Raw genomic sequence first — 26,775 nt, forward strand, 5'->3', positions numbered from 1 at the left:
CGTCAACTCTCTTGCTCCTTGGATGCTGTCTGACCTGCTGTGCTTTTCCAGCACTGCACTTGTCAACTCTGATCTCCAACATCTGCAGTCCTCACATTATCCTGCTCTATGATGCGGAATAATGCCAAGAACATGGGTTCAATTCCCATACTGGTTGAGGTCACCATGAACATCTTACCATCTCAACCTCACCCCTTGATTGAGGGGTGTAGTGGCCTTTAGGTTAAATTCTCCCAGTGGCTCCCTTTCTCGAACAGGATGATGGCAAATTTACTTTTATACTTGCCATAGACTCAGAGGACCATAACTCTGGTCGAGGGCTTTATAATTGCCAGAAAGAGAAGTTCACCACACTAATTGGCATGGTGGCCAAGGACCTGGGTATGATTACAGCCTCACATAACTGTCTGGGTGGAGTTTGCACATTCTCTCTGTCACTTCGCAGATTTCCTCCAGGTGCTCCAGTTTCCTCCCACAATCCGAAAATGTGCAGGTTAGCTGGATTAGTTATGCTAAACTACCCCATAGTGTCCAAGGGTGTGAAGGGCTTAGGTGGTTTATCTTTGGGAAACATGGAATAACAGGGATAAGGTGGGGGAATTGGTCTGGATGGGATGCTTTTCGGAGGGTCTGTATGGGTTTGATGGATTGAATGGCTTCTTTCCACACTGTGGGGATTCTGGAATCCCAGGCAGACAGGATTATCTTACTGTGAGAGATTGAGGAGACCAGGCCTGGATTCTTTAGCATTTTCAATCTTGAAGACCATTTCATTAAAACATACAAAATACTTACAGGGTGTAAATGCGCAAATGGTACTTCCTCTGACTGGTGAGTCTAGAACAAGGGGACACAGTCTCAGAACAAAGGGCAACCATTTAAAACTGAAACGAGGAACAAGGTCTTCACTTATAGGGTGGTTAATGTTGGAAATCCTCTGCCAGAGGAGGCTATGGTATTATCGTTGGACTGTTAGAGACCCAAAAAATGTTCTGGGGACCTGGGTTCGAATCCTGCCACAGCAGATGGTCAAATTTGAATTCAATAAATATCTGGAATTAGGAGTGTAATGATGACCCTGATACCATTATCGATCGTCAGAAAAATCCATCTCGTTCAATAATGTCCTTTAGGGAAGGAAATCTGCCATCTTGATCTGGTCTGGCCTACATGTGACTCCAGATCCACAGCAATGGGGTTGACTCTTAACTACCCTCTGGGCAATTAGGGACAGGCAATAAATGCTGGGCCAGCCAGCGACACCTTCATCCCACGAATGAATAAAAAAGGTCACTGAGCAGGTTCAAGGCAGAAATCAATTGATTTAGATTTAGATTTTTTTTGTCATACGCATATAAAACTACAGGAAAAGTGGGCTTTTTGTGTGCAAAATGCAAAGTGTCACCATACTCCAGCACTTTCTTGAATCACTTCATATAATGCAGGATATCAATGCAACAGAAACAAAAACAGAAATTGCTGGAAAAGCTCAGCCAGTCTGGCAGCATCTGTGGAGTGGAATCAGAGTTAATGTTTCAGATCAAGAGACCTTCCTCAGAGCTGAAACGGCAATAGAGTTCAGCATTCCCTCTTCTTCTAGTTATTCTTGTGCTACTCCTCCATTCGCTGCTTGAGGGGTCTCTCTAATGGGCTCCTGGGTCTCACTTACAGTTCCTGCTTATTAATCACATCAAAGCTTACAGGCTGAGTGGGGGAAAATGATGTCGAGGATAAGCCATAGTGTCATTGAATGATGGAACAGACTCGCTGGGCCAAATGGCCTGCTCTTGCTCCTGTTGCAACTGTTCCTTTGTGAGGTGAAGAGATAGTGAAAATTAAGGAGAAGATTCCAGAGTTTAGACCTCAGGCACAACTGGCAATATTAGGGTTCAGCTCATTGTCCAAGGAATTTCTCTGTGCTGTGGGATTAGTGCTTGAAGACGTTTGCATGTTTTATTAATTGCAGAAAGTGTTTAAAATTCTGCTTTATCTTTTATCATAAATGATAGCAACGGCAACGACTGAACTGCATTCAAATAGCTGTCGGCTAAGCTATGTTTTGATCTTTGGTTTTGATGTTCTGGTAGAGAAAGGAAGAGAGAGAGAGAGAGAGAGAGACAGAGAGGGAGAGAGAGAGAGAGAGAGAGCGTACGTGCTGGCCCTGACGTAGCGGGTATTGCTTGTGCTTTGAGTCAGACAGTGGGAGGGTCAGACTCTACTTACAAGGAAGATGCTGGCTGGCATTCAACTGCAGTACAGAGGGGGTGCTGCATTGTTGGAGGTACCACTCTTCAAATGAAATGATAAGCTGCCTTCTGAGGGGACAGGGAAAAAAATCCCTGGTGGAGGAGACTGTGCCCAGATCAAAAATGATGCATGATAAGTCATCTCGGTATCACAGCATAAAAAGGAGGCCATTCACCTATTGTGCCAATGCTGGCTCTTTGACAGAGCTATCCAGTTATTCCTGCTCTTGTCTTGTGACACAGTGTATAGCATCCCTACTTCTGGGCCAGGAGCACTGTTCCAGTCCAACTTTGAGATTAGATGACAAGGGAAGTGTGACATAACATGGTCAAAATTGCTGATCAATCTGTGGTATAAACATAGCCCAAGGGTGCCACAATGGTTAGCACAGCTGCCTCACAGCGCCAGGGACCCAGGTTTGATTCCAATTTAAGGCGACTGTCTGTGTGGAGTTTGCACATTCTCCCTGTGTCTGGGTGGGTTTCCTCTGGGTGCTCCAGTTTCCTCCCACAGTCCAAAGATGTGCAGGTTAGGTGGATTGCCCAAGCTAGATTGCCCATAGCGTTTATGGATGTGTAGTTTAGGTGCATTAGTCAGGGGTAAATGTAGAGTAATAGGGTAATGGAGTGGGTTTCCTTTGGGTGCTCCGGTTTCCTGCCACAGTCACAAAGATGTGCAGGTCAGGGTGAATTGGCCATGCTAAATTGCCTATAGTGTTAGGTGCATCATTCAGAGGGAAATGGGTCTGGGTGGGTTATTCTTCGGAGGGTCGGTGTGGACTTGTTGGGCCGAAGGGCCTGTTTCCACACTGTAGGGAATCTAATCTAATCTAATGTGTCACTAGCTATTAAAACCTATGTGACAAACCTGTTCTGTTTATCAAAAGTAAGCATATCTATAGCCAAGAAGAAGGATTACCAGAGGCAAATCAACCTAAGGCATCTCAGCTTGACCCATCAGAAAGTGTAACCACAGTGTTTTAAGATCAGAAAAATGGCAGTCATCTGAGGAAATAGCTTGCCCACACCGTGGCAGTGGTAACAGTGTGAGAGTCCTCAGGTTAGCAAGAACCATGCAATGGTACAACAGCCTCTCCAAGTAAAAGGACTTCTCCTGCAGGTTCATGTCATGAGCAAACAGCATTCTCAATCTAAGAGACTTTTTCTAATTTTTCTTTTTAAGAACTCATAGGCTGTGGGCATCACTGGCTGGACCAGCATTTATTGCACATCCCTAGTTGCCCCTGAAATAGTGATGGTGATGGGCCTTCCAGAGCCACTGCAGTCTGTATGCTGTAAACAGACCCACAATGCTGTTAGGGAGGGAGTTCCAGGATTTTGACCCTGTGACCCTGAAGGAATGGCTGATATGTTTCCAAGTCAGGAGGTGAGAGGCTTGGAAGGGAACTTGTAGGAGGTGGTGTTCCCTTGTCTACTGCCCTTGTCCTCCTAGATGGAAGTGGGTTTGGAAGGTATTGTCTGAGGAGCCTTGGTGAATTTCTGCAGTATATACATGCTACCAGAGAGAGAGAGATAGATAGATAGAGAGAGAGAGAGAGAGAGAGAGAGAGAGAGAGAGAGAATCCTACTCATCTGAAAATATTTCTGTTTTAAGTATTGATCGAACTTCCATTCAAAAATTGGCATTAAATCTGCTTCTGTAACCATTCCAGGTCATAATATGCTTAACTCTCTTCATCTTCCCACCCCTCTTTTTACCTTAAATCTGCGCCATTTGGTTCCTGGACTGCCAGCTGGTGGAACTTAATGCCCTTTATTGACACAATTGAAACCCAGTGCAGTTGGACTCTGATTTCTCATTCTTTGCTGCAAACATTCATACACCATCTTTCATGGTATAGCCAATGGGAGAGTCAAGAAATTTGGGCACGCCTGAATTGGCAAGTCATTTCATTCCCCCATGAAAATGGTGGTCAGAGGAGCACCGATAGATTTAACATTCGGCTGAACATTTCCCTCACACAACCTGACAGTCTTAGGACACCCTTCATTAACATGGTGTCTGTTAAATAATTGAATGGACAATCCACACGAGTATTCCAATAACTAGCCACTAGTAGCCACGGTCTATTAACTCTGCTCATTGCAATTTAATACGTTAAGATTTCCAATCGTAATTGGCTCCTGCTGAATATTAATCACTTTTGTACACAGGAGAGGGACTCAATAGACTGTGTTAATTATAGGCCTCTCCATGCACAATAGGCCTCACCGCGGTTTTCCACATCCTCCATACATTATTCCGCAACCCAAGGTGAGTGAGAGACTCAAATAAATAAGGGAAGTCTAAATGAGAAGCTTGTCAGTGGAACAATTGGGACTGCAGGAGGCACTCAGCGAGGATATGAGTTTGGAAATTACCTTTGGTAACATAGGCAGCTGAATAGCTAATGTACGTGCTTAAGTGAAAAGCCCCTGTCTGCTAACAGCAAAAGCTTTAACCCCTGTGAACCAGTATGCCAGCTAATATAGAAAATATCGCAACGGAGATTTAGACTTGTTTTACAGTCAAAACATAAATCTATCAAGTTTATTGGGGTGGGAGTTGGGGTGGACAGTGAGTTACCATTGAACAGAAACCGAACTGGCATCAGTCATATACATACTGTGGCTACAAGGGCAGGTCAGAGGCTTGGAATCTTGCAATGAGTAGCTCACTCTTGGTGCTCTGACAAGGATTTGGAGGTCAGACAGGGAGTAAAGTAAAGCAGGGACAAAGGCAAATCTTTGCTGATGCTGGAAACCTGAAACAAACACACAGAATACCAGAGAATCTCAGCAGGTCTGGCTGCATTTGTGGAGAGAGAAAATCAGAGTAAACAATTCACGTTCTGATGTGACTCAGCCCTCAGAACTGGAAAGGAGTCACATTCGACTCGGAATGTTAACTCTGTTTCTCTCTCCACAAACATTGCCAGACCTGCTGAGTTTCTCCAACATTGTCAGCGATGGGGTCAAGAGTGTGATGCTGGAAAAGCACAGCAGATCAGTCAGCATCCGAGGAAGCGTCATTCCTGATGAAGAGCTTATGCCCGAAACGTTGATTCTCCTGCTCCTCGGATGCTGCCTGACCTGCTGTGCTTTTCCAGCACCACACTCTCAACTCTAATCTCCAGCATCTGTAGTCCTTATGGTTCGCATTGGTAACATTGAGGGGAATGGTTCCCTCAATGTTCACAGGGAACCACTCCTTCCTCTTACCATCCATTTTAGAATTCGTGGTTGAGAAACCAGGGGCCTATTCTTGCCCATTTGCCCATGCCTATCCTGAAGCATGGACTGGCAAGAAACTCAACTGCCCTTTCATTATTTACTTAAAATAGCAAGTGTAGAACTGATTTTACAGCCTGCCTTCCATTGCATGGAGGTCAGCTAGTGGGTGCACATGAAGGTAGTGAACAGAGAACTCATTTTCCATACTCCCCCTGCTGAAAGCACATCTGGATGGGAATCTCTAACACACATCTTCTCAAGTTACCATTTTATTCATTTCATGGAAAGAGGGAATCAACACTTATTGCCCATCCCTAGTGCCCAGAGTGCAGTTAACAGTCAACCACTCAAGTAACTGCACAGAGGCTAGTAACCCGTCACCAAGTCACCCTTTACTTATATGTGGACAGTGCATTGGCTATGACCATCCAGCTCAGAGTCAGTCCCCAAAGTAAGGAGATTCTGAGTCGCCTGTTTATATATTTTGTTCCAGCACATATCTGTCTTCAGTCTAGCTATTTTTCTGGCATACCTCCAAGTATTTATACTTTTTATTTGCCATGTTAGTATGTTTGAGGAATAGCAAGCCTTTGTGATCTCTGGTGGCCAGTGCCCCCATACCATCAAAGTAATCTGCTACTTTAGTTCTGGCAACATCTTGGCATCATTCAAGTCTCAGCATGTTTAGTTTAGATTAGTTACAGTGTGGAAACAGGCCCTTCAGCCCAACAAGTCCACACCGACCTGCCGTAAGTGCAACCCACCAAGACCCATTCCCCTACACCGAACACTACGAGCAATTTAGCATGGCCAATTCACCTAACCTGCACATTTTTGGATGGTGGGAGGAAACAGGAGCACCCAGAGAAAACCATCGCCTGTTAATATCTATCAGCCAGGGCTCTCTGATTGGCCTAGGTTAACAATCGCAAAGAAGGATCTCATAGTTCAAGATGTGGCTGTACAGGGCATTGATCAGGCCATTTTTGGAATATTGCATGCGATTCTGGTCTCCATCCTATCAGAATGATGTTGTGAAACTTAAAAATGCTTCAGAAAAGATTTACAAGGATGTTGCCAGAGTTGGAGGGTTTGAACTATATGGGGAGGCTGAATAGGCTGGGGCTGTTTTCCCTGGAGTGTTGGAGGCTGAAGGGTGACCTTATAAATGTTTATAAAGTCATGAGGGGCATGGATAAGATAAATAGACAAGGTCTTTTTCGTGTGGTGGGGGAGTCCAGAACATGACGGCATTGGTTTTGGGATATAGGGGAAAATTTTAAAAGGGACCAAAGGGGCAATTTTTCCCACAGAGGGTGGTGTGAGTATGGAATGAGCTGCCAGAGGAAGTGGTGGAGGCTGGTACAATTACAGCATTTAAAAGGCATCTGGGTGGGTATATGAATAGGAAGGGTTTAGAGAGAGATATGGGCCAAGTGCTGGCAAATGGGACTAGTTTAATGTAGAACATCTGGTCAGCATGGACAAGTTGGACCAAAGGGTCTTTTTCCATGCTGTACATCTCTATAATAAGGTCCACATGGCTTCAATCATGACAACCACATTGCTGTGGGTCTGGCATCACATGTAGGCCACTCCAGCTAAGGATGGCAATTTCCTTCCCTAAAAGGCATCAATGAACGAGGTGGGCTTTTCCGGACAGTTGTTTTATGATCACCATTAGACACTTAATTCCAGATACTTTTCAATTGAATTCAAATCCCAGGTCCCCAGAACATCACCTGGGTCCTTGGATTACCGGCAATAATAGCACTCGGCCGTCATCTCCCCTCAGTGCTTGACTATTCATCTTTTCAAAGGTTCTGTTGTATATGTTTTTGTCACTCTTTGAGGCAGAACATCCCACACCACAAAAATAATCATTGCCTGAAGAAAAGAAAAAAATTGCCCCGCTCCCTCCTTTGGCTTCCTGTGGATTCTCCGACATCTTTAAATTAGAAACAGAAATTGCTGGAGAAACTCAGCAGGTCTGGCAGCATCTCGAGGAAGAAAGCACAATGAACATTTCAAGTCCAGTCACTCTTCATGAACTCAGAAACCTTTGGTTTCTGGTCCTCCTGCTGCTGGATCCAGTCTCTCCTTACTTACTACTCTCCTCATGGGTAAGGCCCGGAACAGACGGCATAGTCTCAGGATAGAGAGACGCCAATTTAAGATTGAGATGAGAAAGTTGAGAGTCTTTGGAACTCCATGTCAGAGAGAGCTGTGAGGGCAACGTCCTTGTGTATATTTAAGGCTGAAATAGATGGATTCTTGATCATTCAGGGAATCATGGATAACAGGGCAAGGGTAGAAATGTGGAGGTGAGGAATGTCAGAACAGCCATGATCCTATAAACGTCAGAGCTGACTTGTGGGGCCAAATGGCCTATTCTTGTCCTTATTTCTTATGGTCCTTTTAAAAACCCTTCATGATTTTAAACACCTTGTCCATTCTCAGGGAAGTGACCATAGCTTCTCCAGTCTCTCCATTTATCTCAGGATTGTTTGATAAAAACAGTAGCAGCTTTGGATTCAGGACTTGACGATCATGGAAAGTGTAATGTAACATGGCAAAGCAAGTTGGTTACCAACCTTCCACTGTACCTGGAGTGAAGTGAGACAGTTTCCTGGTCAGCCAAAACCAGGGCAACAGCTTCCTCACATTCACAGGCTCCACACGCAGTTTCCTATTGTAAGCACAATCCTCACTCTGAGGGATAACCACACACCCACATCACACCCCACACACCCACCCACACACACACACACACACACATACACACACACACACACACACACACACCACACACACACACACCACACACACAAAACACACACACACACACCCACACACAGATACCCACATGCACACACCCACACAGACACACACACACACACACACACACAGATACCCACACGCACACACCCACACACACACACCACACACACACCACACACACACACACACACCACACACACACACACGCACACACACACCCACACACAGATACCCACACGCACACAGCATACACACCACACACAACACACAAACACCACACACACACACCACACATACACCCACACAAACACATACACAGACACATGCCTCACATACACTCACCCACACACACATCCACATCCACACACAGACACACCCACACACAGACACACATCCAGATACACACACACATACACTCACCCAAACACACGCCCACATCCACATAGACACACACTCCCACACAGGCACACCCCCACAGATATACACACACCACATAAAACCACACTCACCCATAGACACACACCCACACACAAACTCAGATACACACACACCCAAAAACACACAGACATACACACATCACCACCACACAACCACATAAACAACCGCATATTCACACACTCACACACACACACACACACACAGACACCCACACGCACATAGACACCCACACCACTCACAGACACACACACTCACAAACACTCACACACAGACATACCCCACACACACTCACTCAAACTCACACCCACACACTCACTCACACACACCTACATTCACACCTTTCCACACGCACATACACACACACACTCACCCACACTCAACTACATACTCACCCACACACCCACCACACACTCACACACACAGACATACCCACACACACACACCCACACCCAACACTACACCCATCCTTCCCACACAGAACCCACATATACACACCCTTACACCCACACCCACCCACAAGCACCCACACAAATACACACATCCCCACACACGCTCACACACCCCAAACACAAAACCACACACACAAACCCCACACACACCCCCAACACACACACTCCACCACATTTACACACACCTCAACACACACATCACCAAACGACAGACACACGCAAACACACCCACATACACACAAATACACACATACTCATTGGCTCACACATAAACACACCCCACACACTCACCCACATACATAAACGCACACACACACAAACACACACACACACTCAGCCATACGCACATGACCAGATATACACACCCACCCCCACTCAAACCCACAAACACTCACCCACACATGCACGCACATACTCACATGCATACTCACAAACACACAGCTACACTCACACACTGACACCCACACACACTCACACCCACACACACACCAACACAATCACACATACACTCACCCACATACACCCACTCACATACCCACCCCAAACACAAACACACCCACAATAACACGCACCCGCAAACACTCACACTCACACACACACAAACACAATCACACATACACTCACCCACACACACACACACACACACACACACACACACACACACACACACACACACACACACACACACACACACACACACACCTTGACTGAAGTGCTACATCTTTGGAACCATTCTAGTAAATCTCCTGAGCACTCTGTCATCCACCTAACGAGTGTTTTATATAGAGATAAATTGATTCTCTTACTTTAGAATCCAATGTCACTGGGTGCCCCTGGGAATGTCCTGTACCATGGTCTTTAGCCTTTCCTCTGAAGTTCCCATTTCAGACACCTGTCCATGTTGAATACTTTTACAGCCATTGTAAGACGACCCAATTAATTCTTCTTTTTTCAGAAATGGACCGGATAGGATACAGACGCCGTTTGACGTAAGCTCAGTTCCATGCACTGTGACTGAACTACTGCAGCAGAAACTGTGTCCCTGTCATTAACTGAAGATGACTTGTACAGTGCAGTGAACTGAAACACACGTTCTTATCCTCAGGGATCTGAGTTCCATTCAAGCACAGGCTTGGAGGAAATGTCACCCCTCTGTGATGGGAACAAGATGTGATGTGAATCAAATGAAGGCTATGCTGAGCCACAATTTGCCTCAATGTAAAGGCTGGGGTATGGACAGGGTCTTGCAGTTGGCAATAGGTGGTGCTGCCCATTGACACGTTTTGTGAGGTTTGTCTTCCACTGTTAACTGTGAGGGCAAAAACAGAAATTCCCAAATTGTGAGCAGAGAAATGCACTGCCATTGCACTAAGGATTTTTAAAATTCTAGTTCATGTAACAAGACCTGCATTTATTGCCAATCCCTACTTTCCCAGGGACCAGTCGAAAGTCGAGAATATTGCTACGGGTCTGGAGTCACATGTAGATCCAGACCATGTAAGGACTGCAGTTTCCTTCCCTAAAAAACGATTAGTGAGCTAGGTGGGTTTTCCAAACAATGGTCATCAGTCCGATGGTTAGCAAAGCTGTCTCACAGCACAAGGGACTCGGGTTCAATCCCACCCTCGGGTGACTGTCTGTGTGGAGTTTGCACATTCTCCCTGTGTCTGTATGGGTTTCCTCCGGGTGTTCCAGTTTCCTCCCATAGTCCAAAAGTGAGCAGGTTATGTGAATTGGCCATGCTAAATTGTCCATAATGTTCATGGGTGTGTAAGCTAGTTGCTTTAATCAGGGGAAATGTAGACTAATAGGGTCGGGGAATGAGTCTGGGTGGGGTACTCTTCAGAGGGTCAGTGTGGACTTGTTGGGACAAATGGCCTGTTTCCACACTATAGGGATTCAAAGATTTCTAGATTTAGCACTGATTCCACCATCATATGATATGAACTCAGGTCCCCAGACATTACGAAGGTCTCTGGATTAATAGAATCCTTACAATGTGGAAGCAGATCATTGAGTCTACACCAACCCTCCAAAGATGATCCTACCCAAACCTACCCCATTCCTATAACTCTGCATGTGCCATGGCCAATCCACCCAACCCGCACATCTTTGGACTGTGGGAGGAAATCAGTGGAAGCCCACACAGACACAGGGAGAACATGCCCACTCCACACAGATGGATGTCCAAGGCTGGAGTCAAGCTTGGATCCTTGGTGCTGTTACGCAGCAGTGCTAACCACTGAGCCACCGTACCGCCCCAAATTGCCGAGTGATAATACCATTATGCTATTGGCTCCCCATTGCACTAAGTCAGGAGGCTCTCTTACAACCAAGATTAAACACTGGACTTAAGGCCACTATATTTGGAAAAACACAATCGTAAAATTATGGAATTGTCAGAAGGATGGCATTCAGCCAATCATTTCCATTCTGGCTTTCTACAAAAGCAGCTCACCCAGGATTTGTTTTGCCCACTGAGTCCCACTGAGGAAGCCTAATGGAATCCAGTGCCCTGCAGGAAATTTGCTGTGTAATTTTTACATGAGAGCTGGGCATCACTGGCTCGGGCCAGCATTTATTGCCTGCCTCAAAGAGTAAAGAGCCAATCACAATGGTATGGGTCTAGATTCACATGGAGACCAGGCTGAGTAAGGATAGCAGTTTCTTTCACAAAAGGGCATCAGTGAACCAGATTTCTTTTTAAAAAAAACAGCAATTAATAAAACTGACTTAACTACACTAGCTTCTAATTTCATAACCAGTACCAGACTGAATCTCTATGTAAACATGGTGTGACCAATTCCTGTTTCAATGTGAGTCAGACCATTTGCTTTATTCATCAAAACTAGAAACTTCAGGAAATTGGTTTGTATAAATTTGTAATCTTCTCATATTTCATTTCTTAAAACAATGTTTTCATCAGATCCCTATAGTGTGGAGACAGGCCATTTGGCCCAACAAATCAACACTGACCCTCCGAAGACTTAACCACCCGGACCCATTACCGTACATTTCCCCCTAACTAATGTACCTAACCTGTACATCCCTGAACACTATGGACAATTTAGCTTGGCCCATTCACCTAAACTGCACTGTGGGAGGAAACCCACACAGACACGGGGAGAATGCGCAAACTCCAAACAGACAGGTGCCCAAGGCTGGAATCAAACCTGGGTCCCTGGTACTGTGAGGCAGCAGAGCTAACCACTGAGCCATTGTCTTCTTTACATAAACCATGCTTTGTACAACGTTATAACCACACTCATGTAGGGATTATATATCTGATTTGAACTGCTTCAGATTTCAGATGTTTTTACTGTACTCTGATTTTACCAGCTGTTTTGTTGGAGATTTGAGTCTGTGTGCCCAGTCCATTAGACTGGTGTTCTTGGATTATGAGTCCAGTCACATTATCACTTGCCCAAGTGGTGGCCACCCTATGATTGAAGTACCCAGTGGGAGAGAACTCACCTGCCCAGAGCTTGTGGCCAAGACAGAGGTTGGTTGCCTCGCCATTGGTGGCAGTGTCACTGGGAGCTGAGGCACCAGCATCCTGTGGTGGCAAGGTGGCTCAGTAGTTTGCACTGCTGCCTCACAGCGCCAGAGACCTGGGTGCGACTCCTGCCTTGAGCGACAGTCTGTGTGGATTTACACATTCTCCCCCTGTCTGCACGGGTTTCCTCCAGGTGCTTCAATTTACTCCCACGGTCCAAAGATGTGCAGGTTAGATGGAATGGCCAGGCTAAATTGCCCATAGTGTTAAGTGCATTAGTCAGGGTAAATATAAGGTAGGGGGTGGGACTGGGTGGGTTACTCTTCAAAGGGTCAGTGTGGACTTGTTGAGCACAAGGGCCTGTTTGCACACTGTAGCAATTCTAATCTAATCTATCCACCTTCAGCCCCAGTTTTATTGGGTGATAGCAGGCCGAAGGTCAGTCAGGCTGGACTGGGGGTCACTGTGAAGGGCCTCAGAGAGGAAGGGCAATGGTTTTCAGCGGGTAACACCTATCATGCCTGCCTGAGACCTGTTGTGCCTTGGTCAGGCACAGAGTGTTTGACAGCGATGAAGGTCAATCTCCTTCCCTCAATGGGAGGGCCATTAGCAAACCCATTACAGTTTACTGGCCAGCCTGCTGGATGAGGTTCCTCTTTGATGTTCCTGATGACAGGCTTATGCCCAAAATGTCGAATCTCCTGCTCCTCGGATGCTGCCTACTCTGCTGCACTTTTCCAGCATCTGCAATCCTCACTTTCTCTTATTTGATAGCTCAGGTGGGGCTGGACTGTGGTGGGTGCAGGGAAAATGCCTGTTAATTGGCTTCTTAATGAGCCTGGCTGACACGGCATGCAAAAATTAAGTGGATTGGCCAAGCTAAATTGTCATTGCGTCCTGGGATGTGCAGGGCGAAGTGGGTTAGCTGTAGAGAATGCAGGTATATAGGGATAGGGTGAGAGTATAGGTGAGGTTCAGTGCAGACTTGATGGGCTGAATGGCCTATTTCCACACTGTTGGGATTCTATGATTCAATGATTGCACTGTTGATGTCCCCAGTGGCCTAATAGACATGGTACTGGCATCCTTAAAGTGGGGATTGTGGGTTCATGCCTCAGCTAGGGTGTAATGAGCTTGATTCTGCAACCCTCTCTGTATTTAAGGTTCTTGTGGCACATTGGTAGTATCCTTATCTCCAAACCAGGAGAAATTGTTTTAAGTCTCACCTGCCTTAGAGATTTGGCAAAAACATATCTGAACACATTGATTAAAAATATCATTCCTCAGATCCCCCTCTCAAGCAGTTAAATGATTCCCTATTAAAGAGTCTTGAATATGCTTAATGATCCAGTCTTGACAGCTTTCTGTGAAAAAGAATTTCACAGATTCACTCTTCTGTGAAAGAAGAAATTCCTCCTGATCTCTGTTGTAAATTTTTAATGTGAGATTATGCCATCTAGTCCTCAGCTCAAACAGGTGGCACAGTGGCTCAGTGCTAGGCACTGCTGCCATACAGCACCAGGGACTTGGGTTTGACTGGGTCTGTGCAGAGTTTGTACATTCTCCCCATGATTCATGGGTTTCGACTGGGTACTCTGGTTTCCTTCCACAGTCCAAAGGTGTGCAGGTTAGGTGGATTGGCTGTGCTAAATTGCCTTGAAGTGTCCAGGGATGTGCAGGATAGGTGGATTAGCCATGGGAAATGGAGGGTTACAGGGATAGGGCAAGGGTCTGAGTGCGATGCTCTTTGGAGGGTCAGTGCTGACTAAATGGGCTGAATGGACTTGTTCTGCACTGTAGGCAATCGAGTCCTAGACTTTCCCACAAGGGGAAACGTCTCTACATCCACAATGTCAACTCTCCAAAGAATCTTGTACATTTCAATAAGATCGCCTCTCAATCTTCTTAACTCAATATAAGCCCAACTTACTCAATTTCTTCTTCATAAGATATTCCCTTCATTCCTGGTAACAACTGAGCGACATGTCTGTGGACTGCCTTCAATGACAGTCTATCTTTCCTCGGTCAAGGGGCCCAAAATTGTTCATAGTATTCTATCTTAGAGGCAATCTATTTAGAGGCAATCTTGTTGCCATTTCTTCGCATTATTGTTATACCTTTGGTCAACAGCACATTTTACTAAAGGATATTTTTGCGTAGGGTTGTTAATTAACCCAGTGCCAAACAGATGCATTCAGCTGAACAACATGCTGGTTAGATCACACCTAGAGGAATTTCAATCACCAACACCTTAGAAAAGATGAATTGGTGAGGAGGGAGTGCGGCAGAGATTTACGAGACCAATATCCACTCTTTGTAAATAATAGCCTTGAATCTCCATGAAATTGGAAAATTCAGAAGCGAATCGACCAAAGTTATCAAGATATTAAGGCAAACAGAGAAGATAGATCTGTGAAAAAGTATTTTCACTAATCATAAGTTTTGAGGGGACATAGTCAAATATTAGAGCTAGGCTTTTCATGAGACCAATAGAGAACATTTTCTTCACATAGGGTAGTAAGATGTTCTCTTCTAAATGAACAGTTAATTCATTATTTAATTTATATTTGAGATGAAAATACCTTTTGGCCAAATATGTTAAGAGATTTGGGCAAAGGTTTCTGTGTGAAGTTAGGTCATAGATCGTCGATGATCTCAAAGATTGGTGGATCAGGGTCCTGTTCCTACGTTTCATGTCTTCCTGCATCTATTTCACATTCACGTGAAGGTGTGAGGTTAGCAGCAGCCTCTTGTTTATCTGAGTTAATGACAAAGTTCCAACACCGGCCCTAGCTGTAAGGTTGAGTCAGCCTCCAACACCACTTGAAGCTCCAATAACACCTTGCAAGTACAAGGAGGAACCTGAGGTCATGGCTTCTCTGCATCATTATGGCCCTATGACTTCCAACTCAACCATCCAACAGGCTGCCCTGACATTACTGCATTGCAGCATTGGTTCAAAGGGCTGAATGGCCTTAACCCGTTTGTGGTTTTTATTCTTAATGATCCCATGCAAATTTACACCATCAAGTAGAGGATAACAGCACTTGAACTTTAACCGTGTGTATCAGCGATAGATTGCTTTCTTTAGCATTGAGTGCTGTGCATTAGAAGCACAGAGAAACATGCAAGTAGGAATTAAGCTATGATCCACATAGACATAAAGAACCAACATAAATCAGCCAACATCAACTCCTTGATGCACCAAGACTCTGATAATCAGGATTGTGACATAGTTCTTTGATACTTCAGCCTGCAGGTGGTTACAATGCCCTATTATTGATGACAATCAAAGTTAGGGACTCATCAAAGTGAATCAAAGCTCAAACCTAGCATGAGTTGGCTCTGTGATCTAAAATCAAAGCTGTTCATGTCCATTAGGATATTCTATTCTACAGCCAAATGCTTTCTGTCGCTTCCTGGTAAACACCAAACTCCACAATGTGGTGTATCACCGTGGTGACACCAGTGACATACAACACTCAGGACTCAAAGCTGAAAGTAGGGACAACACCAGAGGAGGTGACCACTCAATATCCTGACTTGGAAACATATCACTGTCCCTTCAGTGTCGCTACCTCGAAATCCTAGAATTCGTCCGTTTTACAGCATTGTTACCTACAGCACTGGGATTACAGTGGTTCAAGAAGGCAGCTGAACACCACGAGAGTTGGGCCATAACTGCTGGTCCCCCCACTACGACTCCCAGGTCCTACAAGTGGATAAGTGAAAGAAAGCTTTGTTTCAGCTCTGTTCTTGTGGAATATGAAGGAAGGTGATATGGAAGGAACATTGCTGGGAGAGAACACATGTGATGCTATGACCCCTTTCATCCAACTAGCCATAAACATATCTGAGGCAATGAAGTCACAGCCAGCATTAATCTGAGAAGAACCAGGCTAAGGAGGACCTTTGTGTTCTCATCACCACTGGCCACTTCTAAGATCTTTTCTTTAACAATGTATTTTGGGAAAGCAAATCTTAGCAGGACTTATACACATAATGGTAAGGTCCTAGGGAGTGTTGCTAAACAAAGAGACCTTGGAGTGCAGGTTCATAGCTCCTTGAAAGTAGACTCACAGGTAAATAAAATAGTGGAGAAGGCGTTTGGTATGCTTTCCTTTATTGGTCCGAGTATTGAGTACAGGAGTTGGGAGGCCATGTTGCAGCTGTACAGGACATTGGTTAGGCCACTGTTGGAATATTGCATGCAATTCTGGTCTCCTTCCTATCAGAAAAATGTTGTGAAACTTGTAAGGGCTCAGAAAAGATTTACAAGGATGCTGCCAGGCTGGGGCTGTTTTCCCTGGAGCGTCAGAGGCTGAGGGGTGATATAGAGATTTACAAAATTTTGAGGGGCATGGATAGGATAAATAGATAAAGTCTTTTCCCTGGGGTCGGGGAGTCCAGAACTAGAGGGCATTGGTTTAGGGTGAGAGGGGAAAGATATAAAAGAGACCTAAGGGGCAACTTTTTCACGCAGAGGAGGGTGATACGTGTATGAAATGAGCTGCCAGAGGAAGTGGTGGAGGCTGGTACAATTGCAACATCTAAAAGGCATTTGGATGGGTAAATGATTAGGAAGAGTTTGGAGGGATATGGGCCAGATGCTGGCAGGTGGGACTAGATTGGGTTGGGATATCTGGTCGCCATTGACGGGTTGGTCTGAAGGGTCTGTTTCCATGCTGTACATCTCTATGACTCTATGACTCTATAATTTGGATGTACAATTCTGTAAATACACACTGGGACACATTAGAATTTCTCCAAGTATAATGTGCCTGCTAATGCCTCAGTATCATGGGAAAAATATAGACTTTGAGGCTTTCCTGTTTCTAGTGATGCATGAAGTAATCAAAAGGACTCTGCTTCCATGATTAATTTATTCTGGAACAGGTCACCAGCCTTGCTGTCAGACGATGTGGCTTGCAGGGTATCACTGTGCATCAAGGACTCCTGACCTGGAGACTCTCCCATTCTTACCACCTGCCACTGGTGTACTGAAGAGATTCCTGATGAAGGGCTTATGCCTGAAACATCGACTCTCCTGCTCCTCAGATGCTGCCTGGCCTGCTGTGCTTTTGCCAGCACCATACATTTCGACTCTGAAGAGATTTGAAGGTTGGTAATCAACTTGCTTGGCCATGCAACAAAGGGGCCTTCTATGGCTTCAAGTCCTGCAGCTTGAACCTGGAGCTTTTGGTTAGGAGACCTGGTCTCATTCTCTCTCTCTCACACACACGGTCAAAACATTAGAGTGCTCATGGTGTTCTTGGAAATACGGCAGCTAGTTTTTTATGGAATTGTCAGTGTACAGAAAGACCAGAAGGTTTCTTATTCTCGTGTCGGGAAGTTGTACCATTTAAATCTTGTCATGGGCTTACTTCGAGATGAGCAGATGACAGCCAACCGTCCTTTCACACCATGTTGCGTACTCAGAACTCAGCTTCACTTCAAGCCACAGTTGAATAAACTCCAATTGGCTTGCCTCAGTATCTAAGAATATCCTTTTCCAGTTTAAATAAGAGAATTTAGATTTTGTTTTTAAAAGTGTGATGTGTTTGGTGGGAACATAGTAGTTATTTTGTACTGGCACACTAAAGCATGTAAGATATTTCAGAGTGTACATATGTTTCGAGAATAGGTATGGGCAAGGAAAAAATGAATTGGTAAATGGTATGAACAATTTCTTTACTTGAGATCAATGGGTGAGGATAGGGGAAGAAGGGCCAAATGATTTGCTACCATTAGTTTGGCTACACAAATCAAGGTCAACCATTAGCATCCCTTCTGCTCTTTTCTCCCTGGAGAAAATGTTACTCCCTCAACTCCCCCCCACCATTCTCCAATTTGAATATTGCTGAAAAGATTGAGAGCTCAAAGCTTTTCATTTCACTCTCATCAGGACAATTGCAAGAATGTCAAATTGCAAATGATCACAACAATTTATACAACAGGACTGGTTGGCTGCCAAGCTCAGAACATGACTCAATTAGACTTCCTGGAAGCAACATGAATTCATTCACAAGAATGCAATTTCTGCATACAAAAGGAATATGGTCAAGCCTAGTACCTTTTTTAAGGGATTACCCAAGAGTTTTTAGGACCCCATTGTTCCCTGGTTCTTTCTCCATGGTAACATGTCAGCTAAATGAAATTGAGTTACCAACCAACTGAAATCCTTTTCTCCTGCAGTATAAACTGTCATAATCATTTGATAATTGACATTCTCCATCAACACCAGCAAAATTAAGGATCTGGCCATTGACTTCAGGAAGCAGAGCAGAGTGCACGACCCTGTCTGCATCAATAACACTGAGATGGAGGCAGTCGAGAACGTCAAGTTCCTGGGATGATGATCACCAATAATCTGTTCATCCGTGTTGGCACTACAGCACAACAACGGCTTTACTTCTTCAAAAGGCTAAGGAAATTTGGTGTGTCCATTAATACTCTTCTCAATTTTTTATAGATGCACCATAGAAAACATTTTATCTGGATGCATCATGGTGTGGTTTAACAATTGCTGTTCCCAAAACCTAAAGAAACAACAGTGGGCTGTGAACACACCCCAGTTCATCACACAAACCAGCCTTCCATCTATTCACCCCATCTATGCTCCCCATTGCCTTGGGAAAGCAATCAACATAATCAGACACCCGTTATACTCTCTTCCATTGAGCAGAAGATATCTAAGTTTGAATACACATACGAACAGATTCATGAACAGTTTGTTTCCCGCTGTTATCAGACTTTTGAACTGACTTCACAAATGTTAATGTTGTTCTCTCTCTCTGTACCTTCCCTGCGGCTGTAACACTGTATTCTGTGCTCTGTTCCGCTACTCTGATGTACCTTGTATGGCACAATCTGCCTATAGAGCACACAAAACAACACTTTTCGCTACATCTCTGTACATATGACAATTACAAATCAAAATTCTTTCATTTGTCCTGACAAATGCCAGATCCAAAATTCTGGCAACATACCTTCCCTTTCAGAAATCTGAAACAGTCACACAGAGAAAACAAAGGAACATAGGAATAGCATCCAACCTGCCCTGCCATTCAATATGATTGGAGCTAATTGAACACGTCAATTCAATTTTAGTCACCTGATCCTCGTAGCCCGATATGCCACTGACAATCAGAAATTCGAAGGTTGAGCAACATCACCCTCAGTGGCAGAGGATTCCAAAGGTTTCGCTGAGTGAAAAAAAAATTCTCTTCATCTCTGATCTGAGTGGCATCACTAAATTGTTTATATAAACTGTGAACCTCAACCCTCCCCCATCTTGTTTAGGTCTTCTCAACCAGGAGAAATATCTGAGCTGCTGCATCCAAATGCTTTAAGTGTAATGTCAGTGAAACCAACACAAAACCGGATCATATCACAACAGTACATCACAACTGGAGTAACTGGTTTATTCACACTGACACAATATTCTGAAGACAGGGCACAGGCATGCTAGGAAATTGCAACACCCGTCTCCAGTACTGAGGGAGGGAAGGATACACTTAAAGGCACTAGCTCCATTGACTGTCTCCCTAACTCAGCCACACTGGTCTACACAGCTGCTAAAGTGACTTCCCAAGAGAAGATGAAACAACGGGACATTCCTCACAGCAGGCAACTGCTGAATGATATTGGCTGGTGCCCAGGAACCTGTTTCCCAACACAGAATGAGTGCCAGCACCCAGTACATTCAGAGCCACAGGCTGAACAGCGGAACCATTTTGGACTGATTCATCTTGGTCGGGGAGACAAAAGGTTGTAGGAGATGTCGGTTTCCGAACAGTCAAACCATGGCACACTCTAATAAAAAGTTATCCAAAGTCCATACATTATCAGCACTACATTCACAAAGTATTGACACTGACCCAGTCACTCACCTAAAACCCCAAGCCTGTAGTTGAGTGTGACAACAATGACATTTCCATAACTTGCCAGAATGCTTCCATCGATTAAGTTGCCTGTGCTTTCCATGTAGGAGCCTCCATGAATGTATACCATAACTGGTTTGGGACCATTGTCATGGATATCTGTAAGGAAATAAAAAGGTTTGTCCTCAGATACATAGAGGCATTACATCACATGCATGGTATACACAATATAAATGCACATGAGCACACAGACACGTATACACACTGACACACACAAAAATACACTGAGACATTCAAATGCACGCAGACCAACTCATTGATATACAGGGGCACTCACACACAGGCTTACTCTTATACACACACACACACACACACACACACACACACACACACACACACACACACACATTTACAAACACATAAACATAAACTAAACACACTAGTTCATATACACATACTTTTGCACACAGAAATACATTCACACGCATACCAACATCCACTTAGATACATTGGCATACTCTTAAATACACACAGACATACACTTATATACACACAGGAATATATACACTTACACAGACACCACCAAACATACACTCATGCATACACACAGGGATATATACACTTACACACTACCAGGCATACATACACGCACACTTACATACTCACACATGCACATACACTTACACATGCACACACACACACATAGAGACACACAGGGATATATACACTTACACACTACCATGCATACATGCACGCACACATACATACTCACACATGCACTTACACTTACACATGCACATACACACATAGAGACACACACTCACACACCTCTTGTGATGGTATATGATGGGTTTAACAGGATTAGGAACAATTTGCTAATGCTCAATGGATTCACAGCATTCTTTATGAGCTAATATGGTCAGCGCTCCGCACATGCCACTAAATTCTGATGGAACATGAAACGATCCCTGACAATTCCTCCAATGAGACGGAATGTTGCACTTTGTACCATGTGGAAAATCAAGGCTTGGCTCATGCATTAAGCACAGTTTCTGCCGAGATTTGATCCGTGTCTTTCAGTAATGAATGGAGCAATCTGCAAACATCCTCCGTGTCATTGTCACCTCAGTTCAGTAGGGCTCATCCCTCAGCGGTCTACCCCATGTGGCTCAGCTGGGAACTCTGCTGGCTCACTGAGGGTGGGACTAGGACCACAGGCCAGGATGATCACAGCGCTGATCCCTATCTCCCACCACCATCTCCACTCCCTCCGTAATCTGGGAAAGCTGTTTCCAGGCAGGGTGCATCTGCCATGAGCATCTCAAACTAAAGAGGGGAAACGTCTCTGTCGGCCAAGGGTCCCCTCTATGTGGGTGACTCCTTTCCGGAAAATACATATTTGCCAAACACAGAGTAAGGGCTGAGCCATAAATCCCAAACGGCAAATTGGCTCCTCGGCACTCCTTGTCTAGTCTCAGAGAGTTGAGGCACCATAGTAAGAGGAAGGGAAGGGTGTCAAAGAGCCACCACAGCATATGGTCGAGAGTCTGGGGTAGGGGGAGGTGAGAAACCCCTGGGGAAACAAAGCATACGATCTCACGTAAAAAAGTCCCATTCAATTAATCCCCCACCATTTTCTCCCCAGAGACACTCACTTCCCACCAACACCCCCCAAATCCTTAGACCCCCAGCTCCCCCCATCAATGGAAATTTATTCTGTGAAGCAAGTCAGCATTCAAGATGAAGAAAAAGAGAAAAAAAAACCCCTCAGAATGCACCCGGAAGGTGCATGGCTTACGTAAAGAAAGAAAGAAAGAAAAAAATGGGTTGGAAGACGTTGAAAGGTTGGTTCTCATGCATTGGGGGGATGTGTGTGTGGGGAGGGGGTTTCGAGCACAAAAAAAATACCTTCATCTTCATCACCATGATTACTGGTTATATCATCAGCGTGTTTCTTTGTGTTGGCTCCTAGGTTCAAGAAAAAAGATGAGGAGAACAAAGGGAAAAAGAGAATTCAAAAAAACAGCAAAGGTTTTTTGCCAAAAAGAAGTGAACATTTCTTTAAAGGAGAGAAAAAAAAATCTTCTGGGAAAAAAAAATTCTCAGTGTAACAAGGTAATACCATAAAAGCTTCGGCTGCTGTGAGGCTTAAACATCGTAAAGCAATTGTTTAATCTCAAAAAATAGGAGGTCACGAAATGGACCGAGGGTCAAGAAGTTCAACAGCAAGAATTGGTCTTTCTCAGCACGAGATTCCAAAAAAAAAGACAATTGAGCATTAAGAAATTCAAAAGCACAAGAGAAAAAAAAGTCAAGGATTTTTCTAAACATCCATGTTTATCAAACAATAGTCCTTCTAGTTAAAATGATCAACCACATCACAGGCAGAACTGTGGAACTAGGAGATCTACCCCCCCACAGGGTCATGCTATCAATGGAAGTGCAAAACATTCTCACAGTATCCAGTTAAGAATAAAGGCTAGTTTGATCTGATAAAATAATTAGTGGTGAATATATGGATTTGCTAACACTCGCCTGTAATTAAAGTCACCTGGTTTTTGAAAGGAAATTTCTTGAGAAAGGATGGATTTGGTATTCCCCACTTAACTCACTCCAAAGGTACACAGGAATAAGAGGTTAAGGTTTTCAGTGAATTGTCAATGTTCTGGAGATGTTGCCACTCTTTCACCCTAACCTTCCCATTGCCATTCAACTTGATAAAATAGTGGCAGCTTTAATCATAGTTGAGGATGTCTCTATCTAGTACACTGGCCAAGACCATATACACACAATGTTCAGAAACCTTGGAGATGATCCACCGTGTGAGGCATCAGGAAGGCCTATGGTGCTGGACATCATGAAGACCCTTATTGCTGGGCATTATAAAGGCTCATGTTATGGAGCCTCACAAAGACAGGGAGAAATTGGGAAGAAGGCATTGTGAATCAAGTCACAATGGTTAGGTGATGCCAAACCTGCAACTTAAAGACATAAAGACAAGGAAAGCAGAAAAAAATGGCATTTACACAACACTATTTACAGCCTTTAGATGACTCAAATCACTTCCCATGTTTTGAAGAGTGCTTCTATTTGTAATGTGGCAAACGCAGCTCCCGTTATTGTACACAGCAAGCTTCCACAGATAGCTACATTATACCCAATTAGGAAATGTCTTTTCTTGATAATGGTGGTTCAGACATAAATATTGGCCCAGATAAACTTCATGAATTACCTTCAAATTTGCGCTGCTCAATCCTTTAGAGCTAACTACTCTCTTGATTTAACATCTTGCCTGAAAAGTAGTGTCCCTCTCAGTGCTGGCCCATAGTGGCCACTTGGATGACATTCTCAAATTTCGAGAGCAAGGACTTGAGCTGACAATCTTCTAACTCCACATGCAACTCACTGAGCCATAACTGACACTTAGACAGATGAAGGGTTCTGAGATCTTGAGCAAGAATGATTTGGAACAATGCATCTCAGATTTGGTGTAATGAGAATGGGGGGGGGGGGGGGGGTGGGGAGGTTAAGTGAGTACTGTACAGTTAATACTTAGAACTTGAGAGGGATTGGAAAGAACAGATCAAACTCCAGCAAAGCAGAGACAAGTAGGAAATGTGGAAGGGAAGGTTTGTAATTAAATCAGAAGAATTCAATTGTGAATGGACAAACAACCATACCAAATGGCCTGAATGGAACTCTTACTCAGAAAAGATCAGAGATCAACTTGAGATGTTTTTCATTCCCCTCAGGGTCAGAGATTGAAAACACTAAAGAATTGCTCAAAATCAGAGATGCCCTTCCAACATCTAATGGATGTAGTTTAAATATGACAAACAGATCAATAATCCCAAAATACAAGGGCTGAGAGTCCAATGTTGCTGAAAAATCACAATGCAATTAAACAGAACAATTAAATAATGCTAAAGGAGATGCTGCAACATTGGAGTGAGGAACATCTGAAAATCTCATCTCACTGCCGTTTTAGTCCATGAAAGCACAAATCTGGAAAGCACCCATAATTAGGGCTATGGGTTGCTTTATTGCTGCATTAAGCAACAAAGCAAATGATATCACAATACACCTTGCTGGAGATAAGTTGCAAATTTGCAAGAAGCTTCTAGGGAGCAAAACTCTCTCCCAATGGACCCATGAGTCTTTGGTTAGGTTCTGAGGAACAGTCACTGGACCCAAACATTAAGTCTGCTTTCTCTCCACAGGAGCTGCCAGACCTGCTGAACTTTTCCAGCAACTTCTGTTTTTGTTTTTTTTTTATTTACAGCATCCGCAGCTCTTTTAATTTTCATGGCTAACCTTCTACTGCAATATCATGGGCTTCAAACACCTCAAGCACTGTATTATTAATATCCACAGTCTGACCACTCTCTAGGTTCCCTCTAAAATTCCCTCTGGAGTTATTTTCTGACTATCTCTATCAGTGGCCTTTTGTTTAAATTCTCCCTGATAACAGGAAATTTTCTTTCTGTATCCACTCAACCAAAGTCTTTCATAACTCGAAAGACCTCCTTAGTCTGCTCCTTTCAAGAGAAAAGGGATTAATGCTGTTCATCCTTTCCAGATAAAGATATCAGGGAATGATTGAGAAAACAAATCCATTGAGGGAGCTTCTGAAACACTATAGAGTATTTCTCAATGGTCCCAGGTGTGGAGCGGGAATAAAGGCCCCATTGCTGTCCATTGATTTGCCTCCATCACTGGAAAATTAATTGAGTAAGTGCCTCCAGAGAATGGGATCAGGTTCAATCCACATGGTCAGATGGGCCTGCCAAGATTCTCTATCGAGTTGGCACTCATGAAATAGCTGCTAGGGCAGCATGCCCAGAGTGATACCAGTGCCAGTGAAACCAAACTGAAACCTGAGTCAGGTCTTTCAGAGGGGGAGGTGGAGAGTCTGGGTGAAGAAAACCCGGCCTGCAATTCAAGCATTGTGAGGTTAGGTAGCAATTTTTCAAATACAACAGTAGGATGTGTTGATTCCTCACGGAGCACACAGCCAGGCCAGCAGTCAAAATATTTTTAAAAGATTCATTCACAGGACGAGGATGACACTGACGTGGCTAGCATTTATTGTCCATCCTTAATTGTCCAAAGACTCAACCACATTGCTGTGGGTCTGGAGTCCCATATAGGCCACACCAGGTAAGGATGGCAGTTTCCTTCTCTAAAGGACGTTAGTGAACCAGATGGGATTTTCCAACAATCAAGCATAGATGCATGGACATCATGAGACTCTTAATCCCATCTGCAGTTGTAGGTTTCAAACCCATGTCCCTGGAACATTGCCCAAGTCTCTGGGCAATGCTAATACCACTCGGGGGCACCATCACCTCCCCTCAGCAACAATGGTGATAAAATTCCTCATCCCCCTCACTGTCACTGTAACTCTGCTACCATATGTTAGACTTGGAGATCACATGAGGAATTTCCCAGTAAATATCTGCATTGGGGTTTTTGCGAACAACTGAGGAGGGAGAACTGGTACACTTCATTCAAATACGGTCTTAATTAATCCGAGCAAATACCTTTATTTATTTTTAACATTCATCCACGTTTCATTTTACCTTAATTAACAATATACCTCACTATATCAAAATGAAGGAACTAATTGCAAAGTCTTCATGAATAAAGAACAAAGAATTTTACCTGCTGATCACATGATATCAAATAAGCACATGAACACAGGTAACAAGTTTAAAAGACAGAGTAAAGCAAACAATAGGCTCAGGCTGTTTTCCCTGGAGCATCGGAGGCTGAGGGGTGGCCTTATTAGAGGTTTATAAAATCATGGACAAGGTGAATAGCCAAGGGTAGGGGAGTCCTAAACTAGAGGTTTAAAGTGAGATGGGAAACATTTAAAAGAGACCAATAGGGCAACATCTCATGTTTAAGATGGTGCGCATTTGGAACGAGTTGCCAGAGGAGGTGGTGGGAGCTGGTACAATCACATTTAAAAGGCACCTGAATGGGTACATGAATAGGAAGGGGATAGAGGGATATGGGCCAAATACTGGCAAATGGGACTAGGCCAGTTTAGGCTATCTGGTCGGCATGAATGGTCTGTTTCCATACTGCATAACTTAATCTATAACTCTATAACAACAGCTATATAGTTAGAGACCTTGAGATTTTAGATCTTTTAACTTAACATCATAGTTATTTAATTTTTCATTGGTATACTCAACTGTGGCAAATTTTGCAGATAATTTTGATATCTTTGTGAATGCCTG

General features: G+C 44.0%; 1 protein-coding gene across 1 annotated transcript in view; it reads right to left on the bottom strand.

The window, feature by feature from the left end:
• nlgn4xa (neuroligin 4 X-linked a) overlaps positions 1-26,775 on the bottom strand; it is a 309,753-nt gene that overhangs the window by 150,522 nt on the left and 132,456 nt on the right. Inside the window, exon 3 of the mRNA XM_060826290.1 lies at positions 20,537-20,686. Coding sequence (XP_060682273.1) covers positions 20,537-20,686 — 150 coding nt within the window. The remainder of the gene's footprint in view (positions 1-20,536; positions 20,687-26,775) is intronic.

The sequence above is a fragment of the Hemiscyllium ocellatum genome, chromosome 6 (genome assembly GCF_020745735.1).
Source record: "Hemiscyllium ocellatum isolate sHemOce1 chromosome 6, sHemOce1.pat.X.cur, whole genome shotgun sequence".
NCBI classification, from domain to species: domain Eukaryota; kingdom Metazoa; phylum Chordata; class Chondrichthyes; order Orectolobiformes; family Hemiscylliidae; genus Hemiscyllium; species Hemiscyllium ocellatum.